At 37.4% G+C, this 9,901-nt stretch overlaps 1 protein-coding gene across 1 annotated transcript; it reads left to right on the forward strand.

Moving 5' to 3' along the window:
- The first annotated feature begins 3,293 nt into the window (after window positions 1-3,293).
- Window positions 3,294-9,631, forward strand: LOC115918310 (putative uncharacterized protein DDB_G0271606). The gene is made up of 3 exons (XM_030973003.1): window positions 3,294-3,498; window positions 7,555-7,609; window positions 8,201-9,631. The coding sequence occupies exons 2-3, from the start codon at window positions 7,555-7,557 to the stop codon at window positions 9,019-9,021; spliced, it is 876 nt and encodes a 291-aa protein (XP_030828863.1). The 5' UTR covers window positions 3,294-3,498; the 3' UTR covers window positions 9,022-9,631.
- The last annotated feature ends 270 nt before the right edge of the window (window positions 9,632-9,901 follow it).

The following is a 9,901-nucleotide window of genomic DNA, read 5'->3' on the forward strand; positions in this document are numbered from 1 at the left end:
TGTTTGGCGTTCAACAATAAAGGATAGAGCAACGTCGATCTGGCGCTGCTCAGTGGCTGCCGGGCTCACGATCAATTGGGCAAAAAGAATTTCCGTTTCGGTTTAATAACATTTGGAGTGGACTATAAGGCTATTATTATTATTATTATTATGAATGCTTACACACTTTTTGGGGGGGAGCGGAAGTTAGCACGCAAAGCGTTGCGAATCACTTATAGAGCGCGCTAGACGCGCTCCCTATGAGAGTGGGTGCAGGGAGGGGGAGTCCCTCCCCCCCCCCCCCCCCACGCGAAGCGCCGAAGCTTTGACGTTTCATTACCTTACTATAATACAAAAGAAGACGATTTGTTGTACCGTTCTCGACTCTTAATCCTTGTCTGAATTTTCAAAAATAATATCATTTTTTCATTGGGATAGCTTGAGAAATGGGCTTCATGTATGTGATAAATATATTGACGTTTATCACCAATCACCAAGCAATCAGCATTTCATCATAATATTTCCATAATTGCTTGCGGGAAATAGTATGTTAGTCATTATTTGCCACATTATTAGGACTTATTTCTTGGTTACTTGTGGTATGAGAGCGGGGTTGTATCTACATAATGGCTAGCAAGTCCTACACTCTCCTCAGCTGCTCGAAGTAGAATCTCTCTTTTCTCTTCTCTTTTTCTCTCTTTTATTTTTGGCCTGCGTTTTTGTAAGGGGGGGGCGACCGCCCCAATCGCCCCACCCCTTGGCTACGCACCTAGTGTGTTAGCATTATATAGATCTTAAGACTTATTCCCCCCCCCTCTCTCTCTCTCTCTCTCTCTCTCTCTCTCTCTCTCTCTTAACATGGACCTAGTACATGCTCTTACCCTCCCTCTTTATCCCTGTCTCTTTCGCACTCGCTCTCTCATACATATAATAGGTCTGTGAATTTCCTGGGCGCCTTCATCATACTTTATATAAATCGTAAGACACTCTATCTATGGACATATTTAATTCTATAATTCTACCATATGAATGTAGTTGTCAGTTTGACTTGAGCATGTTGTATATGTCTAAATCAATTAAATTGAACAATCGGAATAATTACTTTTTCTCTTTCTCTTTCTTTGTACCAGAGAAGCATTAATTGTACGATTGTGACTATCGTCGACTAAAGCTGGCGAAGGGTTAATCATGGATGTCATCGCTAAGTTTTGGTCTTATTTTCCTAATTTCTCCTTTTTGGTCTTTCTTTTTATGTTTGTTTTGTTCTTGTTGCTTTTCCTATGATATGCTTGCGCATTACCACATCTTGTTTTCCTTCTCCTGGATCCTATCTGGATCGAACCATACCTTGTCCAGGTGCTGGCACTATTTTGTTGTGTTTGTATTTCATTTAGAGAGTTTATCAATCAGGTATGATCTAGTATGAGGACGGACTCACCAAGGACTTGTAACACAATCCCTGTCCTCTCAAGCCCTACAGAGAACGATTTGGACGTGCGCCACCTACGTTCTATAAGAAGATTATCGAAAATTGATGCGGTAATCCGTTTCTATCAGTAGGGACTTTTAGATTCGCACGAAGACAATGGGGATATATTGCTACGATCGACGTCCTTTTAATGCACTGCCTTGAATGAACGTCGCACGTATCAGTCCACGCAAATCTAAAAGTCCCTATTGCTGCTAGAACTCAGCCTCAACACACCTCATTTAAGCTAGACACGTTCGTTTGAAAATGTATCATATCGTGCATTGTGCAAGGCATGTTCAAAACGATACTTATAATATAAGCTTGAATTGGACCTGACCTCGTTTGTGAAAATGCGAGTGGAAGATACTTTATTGTTTTAAGTACACTGCTATGTGTAGACCGGTTTACTAACAAGTAAATTTGTATGCATACTTTTTAAATAAAGGTTGTTCTTTACAACATAAAAGTTTGCCCGTCATAGCAACTAGTAATATATTCAAACCAGATTCCATGTTAAATTGCAGTTCATTCATTTATAACAGATTCAAAATATTATCTTTTCATTTCTTTGAAAATGTTTCTGTCATGAATAATAATTAGTAATGAATTCATTATATTGTATTATGTAGAGTATTATTCGCCTTTAAAAAAAAACGTATTTAACTTGTGAGAAGCCCCATGTACCTGCACAAAAACTGCTTGATTTGTTTACGATGCCAAAATAAATTAAATTAAACTTAGAACATTACAAAAGTTTAATTACAACTTATCCTTTTCATATTGATAATTCGATATTACAACAGCATCGAACATCATCGTCAAAGAAAGATTTTGTGAGGTCCGCTGGGAAAAACCCCTTTTTTACTTTCATTTTTTTTTTTAAATAACCCAACACAAGGAGAGAAGACAGGAAAATCCATAATTCCATTGATTATAGTCTTTTGAAACACATATACTTTGTATCATAGATGAAAATAATGATAAATATATGAGGAAACATATTACCGCATCCTCGAGCAAATGAAATAAAGATCAGTATCAAATACTATCATTCATTTTCAAACTTATTCAAATCTAATTAAATTGAAGAGTCAGCGTTAAAAAGTTATCCTAAGACCGCAGAATACCTCTAAACGAGTTTTGCATGAATGACGAAATCTCCTTCATTCAGTTTGTCGGGGGGGTCCATTCTTTTAGAACGTGTGTGGCGAAAAGTGAAATAAATTGAAAAAGGAATAGGATTATGTTTTTGGGGCCGACTATACTTCAAGTCAAAGGAATAAACAGGGTGAAATTGAAAAAAAGGTATAAATCGAATAGACTGTACTGGGGAATTCTGAGGCACTCGATCAAAACAAAGACGTTCCCCTAAATTCTCGAACATGTAAACTGACAAAGATGACTCAGTTTGGGCCAGAGCCTAAGAACTCCACAGGGATCCTCCCAAACGGATTCATTTCAGCAGACCACTTGGGTTGGCAAATCCTCTTTGCTCCTAATATTTTCCTTTCACGTCAATGGGTGGGGCTGAAGATAGTGAAAGGATGGGGGCCTAGTTTTTTTCTTCTCACCATCTGAATTCTAGAACAAACAGGAATGACTTTTGACATTAAGATAAGTCAAGTTCGCAAAGGGTAGCCTTACAATAATTCGATAAGTCAGGAAGTAGCTACAATGAATAGATGTGAAGGGTAAAGAAAAAACTCAGTGGTCCACCAAAACAACGCTACCCTTCACATTTAAGCCTCTGAGACTTCTGATTGGTCAAGTGTGTGTGTGACGTCACTTTGGCTAGGGAACAACTTGTGGGATGTAAATTCGACACCACGGTTTTAAAATGGGATTTATAAGGTAAAGGTTAACTTGTTATAAGATTAAATAGAGCTATCTTTTCATTATAAATCTTCCTACATCGGAGAAAGATTTCATACTGTACACCAGGCTGGAAGCTGATAAAACCATCTTCATTCTTCTATCAGCTGTCTTCAAATACATTATATACTTTGAGAGATAAAATCTGACTTTCACATCTTGATATCACTAACAAGGTAAGAATATTGTATTTCTAATCGATGCATTCACAGAACTCCATCCTCTCATGCTTGAATGTTTATTTATTTATTTTATTTATTTTCTTCAGTTTATTACGCATTTTACAGATATGTTTTCTTCCATCGGGTGAAAGACATAATAGTCTAGCAGGATGTAATTCGCACTAAAAGATAGCCCTCCTAAACATCTGAATGAACAAGGTCATTCTGAGATGATGTCATATGTTGCATGATGACAAAGTATCATAGCGGGGTAAAATTCATCACTATTACAAGGTTACGAATATAGATTTCTTTATGAACGATTTTTCCCATTTTGCTTGTGATCGGCCAAGTGATAAACAATAATGTATTCACTGGTCAGACTGGTGTATTTCAGCAGTCAGAGTACAGGTTGCATCCAGGATTTGTTGCTATGTTGGGAATGTTAAGACAAATGTATGCCTTTTAGAGTAATTCATAGTCAAGGCTGTATGCATATAGATGTACTTTAATATGTATTATCTAAAACTTTTTATCCGACGATTTAGTGTGTAGGAAAAAGTTAACAAAAATCTTAATCTTAACATAAATAAATCGTAACATGAATCATAACCTTGACATTGTATTACCTGATATTTTTACCAATATGTTATTTTTAAATCATTTAAATTTCCTCATTTGCTCGGATCAAAAGCCATTTTTTGTGGGAATTAAGAATGTTTGCAAGTTTTTTAACAAATATGTTTTATTTTTCAAGACCATAGCATATTGAAATAAGTTCATGAACAGAGTGAAAGTTGATTTGAAATTCGACGTGTATTCCTCAGATGCTTTCTGTAAAATATACATTGATAATGATGATAATATGATATAGATAATAATGATGATAGTTCTAATACTAATTCTAATTCTAATAATAATAGTAATAATAATAAGATAATAAACAAAAATTATCTAATATTAATTATGATAATAACAATTAAGAATAATAAAAGTAATAATGATAACAATAATTCCAATAATCATATTAATAATAATAAAAATGAACATAAACGTAACTTTAACCAGGGTGATGTGTCCCTTTTTGAGTGTGTGTGCGTTAGTTTTTGCATTTTTGTGTAGGGTCATCTACCTATACGTTTCTGTAAATATGTTGATGATCCAACTACTTTGTAATTTTCTTTAGTGTATTTTCCATTTTATTTGCTTATCTATGTTTGTCACAAAAATGTCATTGTATTGTTTGAATTTGCATAGATACTATGTGCAATCAATCGCTAAGCAATCGATGGTACGATTGATTGTTTGTAATGGGTTGCATAGGTACTATGTGCAATCAATCACTAAGCAATCGAAGGTACGATTGATTGTTTGCAATTGGTTGCATAGATACTATGTGCAATCAATCGCTAAGCAATCGATGGTACGATTGATTGTTTGTAATGGGTTGCATAGATACTATGTGCAATCAATCGCTAAGCAATCGATGGTACGATTGATTGTTTGCAATGGGTTGCATAGATACTATGTGCAATCAATCGCTAAGCAATCGATGGTACGATTGATTGTTTGCAATGGGTTGCATAGATACTATGTGCAATCAATCGTAACAATCAATCGTACGATCAAGTGGTAAATTTGTACTAGTAGGAGTAATATTAGTATTGCTCGTATTGTTGTCATAACCGTCATTATTTTTGTATTGGTTACATTAAAATCATAATACTCACCATCATCATCATCATCATCATCATCATCATCATTATGATTCCCCTAAAAGTACCTACCGTCTTAATTACACCTGGAATAATAACAATCAAATCCATATTAAATCAATATGAATTCAAGTAGAAATTTACCAACTGTAGTGCAAGTGACCCAGGAAGCACATCGAAGGCATGGAGAAGTAGGTTACAAAAGCCAAAATATGTTAGGAATTCTATGCCTTCAGAAACAACTCAGGCTTCAATTTTAATAAACTTGATACATAATAACCTAAACCTTGTCGAATTCAAAGATAAACTTGTGCGACCCTGCCTGGCCTTGGCCCAAAGATGTCACACAGATAAAAGTGACTTCCTCGTTTCCATGGCCAGCTGTGGCCGGCCAAGCACGTACATCTCTCGTCACGCCGAGCTTCCTGACTACGCCACGCTACGCCTTCTCCAGACTATAACTCTTTTTGTTCCAACGGTGATTAGTTCGTTGTTTTTGTTAAATACCAGAAAACAAACGATGCTTAAATTTCAACTTTTTGTAATTCTTTAACCATGTATTGTATCACAATAAAGTGTTTGGTTCAAAAGTTGAAGGATATTCACTAATGCACTTTTTTCGTGTTTATAAATTATTGTAAATTATAAGGATAAGTTACTTTTGTTTTAGTTCTTCATGTATCTGTTCCTCATTCGTTTAGCATTTTTTAGATTTAAAAATTAGAAAAGATCCTGTTAGATCCTGTACGAAATTTGCAGATTTCTCAAAAAAATGTCTGTAGCGGCTTATATACATTGCTGGATATGCAGAATGCTTAATTCCTTCTCTTAAAAGTGATATAGTTTGACGACCGTTAATTTATTTCTTAATGGAGCAAGGTGTGTATTAAACTACATAGTATGTATATCATATAAACGTTCCATCAGTGGTTCCGCACACCAAGAGTTAAATCAAATGTCAAGAAAACGACATGGGTGCGAGGGCGGTAAATATCTCTCTCCAACAGGGGCGTACGCAGGGGGTGGTTTTGGGGGTTCAAACGCCCCCCCCCCTTTGGTATTTTAATGTGTGTAAACCCCCCTAAAAAAAACTAAAAGCCCCCCCCCCCTTTTTTTTTTAAATTAAAAAAAAAAAAATTATGCCCACGGCTAACGCAAAGTGACCTTACCCCCCCCCCCCCAACGAAAAAAAATGTCAAATTTTCAAATTCCGAGACCAAACCAAAAAAAAAAAGTGTCCGCTCACCCCCCCCCCCCCCCCCCCCCCCCCCTCCCCCACTGAGCGACATTTCGGCCGGCGCGATTTTCAAATTTTCGGGAGCAAAATATTTTTGGCCAGATTTTAAACCCCCCCCCCCCCTTGAAAAAATCCTGCGTACGCCCCTGCTCTCCAATCATTCTGTATCAGCGAGGATGAATATGAAACGGGAAGAGAAGGAGATGAGATAGGGCTAGGGAAGCATGATGCAGGAAGAAAACATACACAAATCTAAATGAGAAGCCCATAAAAAGAGAGAGGGAGAGAGAGAGAGAGAGAGAGAGAGAGAGAGAGAGAAAGAGAGAGAGAGAGAGAAAGAGAGAGGGTCATGTCCTACTGATAATGCCAAGGATAAGTTTGTGACTGGGTTATACTCTTCGTTATAATCATCACCCTTATACCGGCATAGGAACTTACGCTGTCTATATTGTTTCGATATTTCAACAAACAAAGAGACCAGCCAAATTATGATTCTGTTTAAATACTCATGAGGAAAAGTTGTTTTATATTTCAATAGTTCTGATGAGTAAGGGAAGACGTGATAAACGTTATAAACGTGATTAGACCGTCATGGTATTCTCATTCATTTTTTCATTGTATTTCATTAAATACTGCCAACTTTTCGGCGATTATAGTTTGCAGTGAATGGTGGAGATAATGAAATCAAATTTTGAAGTAAAAATAAAATGTTGTAATATCTAGGCACGCCTCAACAGCCCCCGTGAAATTATCGTTCCCAAGGTGCCTGGTGTTCATTTACAGTATTTTCTGCTTAAGCTAGATATAAGCATAGCCAGCTTTTTCACTTTCGGATTTACAGCAGTCCAAGCGAAATGTGCCGACAAATGAATACAAATACTTTCTCCAAAATAATTTTACTTGTGTTAACAATATTTCCCCAAAACCATAATTAGAACGGGTAGGCTATAATGACACGATGCTTCTAGATGTCACTGGAATGTTACCGTTTTCAACGCAATAATGCGTATCTTTTGATCTGGCCTATGATTAATTGTTTTACTCTTTTTATGTACGATACTTTTGTTGTTCCATTTTCTAACTGATATTCAGTGATTGATTCATGTTTGCTTTCCACAGATGAAGCTGTCACTTGTCTTGTGTTTGATAGCGCTCCTAGTGGCCTCCACTAAAGGTAAATACACCCATTCTTGCATTGACATTCCCAGTGGCAGGTCCAGGATTCTCTGTCGAGTGGGGGCGGCTGAGGTGTCAAAAGGGGATAACAACCAAGAAAAAAATCTAGGGGGAAAAGGTCCTTAAATTTATCCAGAAAAGCACAGGAGCATTTGTAATACCAATTTTTACTCTGCAGTGATCTAAAGGTATAACGCATTTAGTTTGGTAGGAGTGGAGGTGGCGTGACCCCGGTGCCCACTCCCAATCCATCCGCCATTATTTCTGCTTATGATTTTTATTCCATATTTGGTCATGCATTTCAAGCATATGATTCAAATTTGTCAAGATCCCCGTTTTAAACCACAATCCATTTCAACCACAATCAATCGCAGGGCTACTATCGCCTTATTCTAGTATGGTCTAACAATACATTAGTAACGAAACGAATTGATACCTTATGTACTGATTATCATAATTCCTGCTTAACTAGGGGAAATTAAAAACCCAATAAATAAGCAATATATAAATGAGAAAATAATCTTTAATTTCTACTTTGCATAATATCAACTTTTAAAAAATGATCCATTTATGTTGTGTCTATCTTCAGGGCAAAGTCGTCAGAGACAGTACCAACCATACCGGCAACAATACAATCAGCAATACCCAAGACAACAGCAATATCCACCAAACTCCAACCCAGGATACAATCAACCATGGTATCAAAACCAACAGGGTACATGGGGGATGGATCCAGAAGAACAACGTGAACAGCGAGAGAATATGATGGAAAACCAACGAGAACAGCAAGAGAATATGATGGAAAACCAACGAGAGATGCAGGAAAACATGAGGGAACAACAAGAGAATGCCTATGAGAACGGACAGCGGTGGCAGCAACAACCAAGGCAACAGCAACCATGGCAGCAGCAACCACGGCAACAACAACCGTGGCAACAGCAACCGTGGCAGCAGCGACCAAGGCAACAACAGCCATGGCAGCGACAGAATGGGCAGCCATATTACAACCAACAGCAACAAGGTTGGCAGCCTTATTACAACCAGCAGCCACAGCGACAACCCTACAGAGCCCAGCCCCAGCGACAGACACCTTCATGGTGGAATCAGAACATTTGGCCTCAGCAGCAGCAGGGCTTCTACCCACAACGTCAATCTGGATTGGGTGCTGCCGACCCCGAGGCACAAGAGAATATGATGGAGCAACGGGAAGAGATGCAGGAAAACGCCATGGAAGACCAGCAAGATCAACAGGAAAACGCCATGGAACTGGAACAAGATAGGCAGGAGGAAGCTCGTGAGCTTCAGGAGAATGCACGTGAAAATGGAGCTCCGCTGAACTGGAACCGTAATCCCCGCGGGCGGCGACCCACTCCCCAACGTCGGCGACCAGCACAGCGATTCGACCCATAGGTCCACTACAGGAGGGAAATTGAATTCTGAAATAATGTAATATATCCTATTTTAGGTTTTCTTTGATTTTCTTTTCTTCATGTAAACATTCATGAAATAATTGTAACCAAGACAAAAATTACCAACATTTCTAAAGATCAAAGTTAAAATTATCATAGTGCAAGTAAATCGACATACCATGACACATTTAGACTATTACACAATAGCATGATTAACATAAAATCAACATCTAGTGAAATATTGTTAAAGATCAACTTGGTAGCTTATAGTAAATATTGTTCTTAGTTGTTCATTTTCCTAAACCATGTGGAAAGTATAAAGAGCAAAGGATTTGCAAACATCTTCCTATTAGCACACTAAAAGTTAATTATTTTCTTTGAGACTTACTGATATTTCCAAAATGTTGAATGCAACATTATTTTAACCGGCATTCTGTACATCATCAAGATCATGAGCATAATTTTTGTTGTGGTAAAACGAACACCAATATGAAAAAAAATATAACTGTTGGTGTTGAACAATCCTGAAAAGATTTATATCTGTTGGAGGCCAAACAACAGTAAAATATGTTTTGCAATAAACATCACTCGAGAACGAGACAATACTTGGACATGCCATTTTTATGTCATTTTTAATTTATGTGATGATGGATTCATTGGCTGATTAAATTAACAATTCAGTGAGTGAGAGGGATTTGTTGATTGAGTTTCGTGAGTGATTAAGAGAGAGATTGATCGGTTGATTGATTGATTGGAGGAGTGATTGATAGAGTATGTGATTAGTTGATTGGTTAAGAGAATGAGCGGGTGATTGGTTAATTAAGTGAGTGAGTAAGAGAGTGAGTAAGAAAGTGAGTAGGTAATTGATCGATTGAGTGAGT

Source organism: Strongylocentrotus purpuratus, unplaced genomic scaffold (genome assembly GCF_000002235.5).
Source record: "Strongylocentrotus purpuratus isolate Spur 01 unplaced genomic scaffold, Spur_5.0 spur5_scaffold_6, whole genome shotgun sequence".
Taxonomy (NCBI): Eukaryota; Metazoa; Echinodermata; class Echinoidea; order Camarodonta; family Strongylocentrotidae; genus Strongylocentrotus; species Strongylocentrotus purpuratus.

Bases quoted from the DNA above. Each gene is read 5' to 3' on its own strand.
- LOC115918310 (XM_030973003.1), top strand. From the start codon at position 7,555: ATGAAGCTGTCACTTGTCTTGTGTTTGATAGCGCTCCTAGTGGCCTCC. The intron at 7,610-8,200 runs GTAAATACACCC...GTCTATCTTCAG, and splicing joins CCTAGTGGCCTCCACTAAAG to GGCAAAGTCGTCAGAGACAG.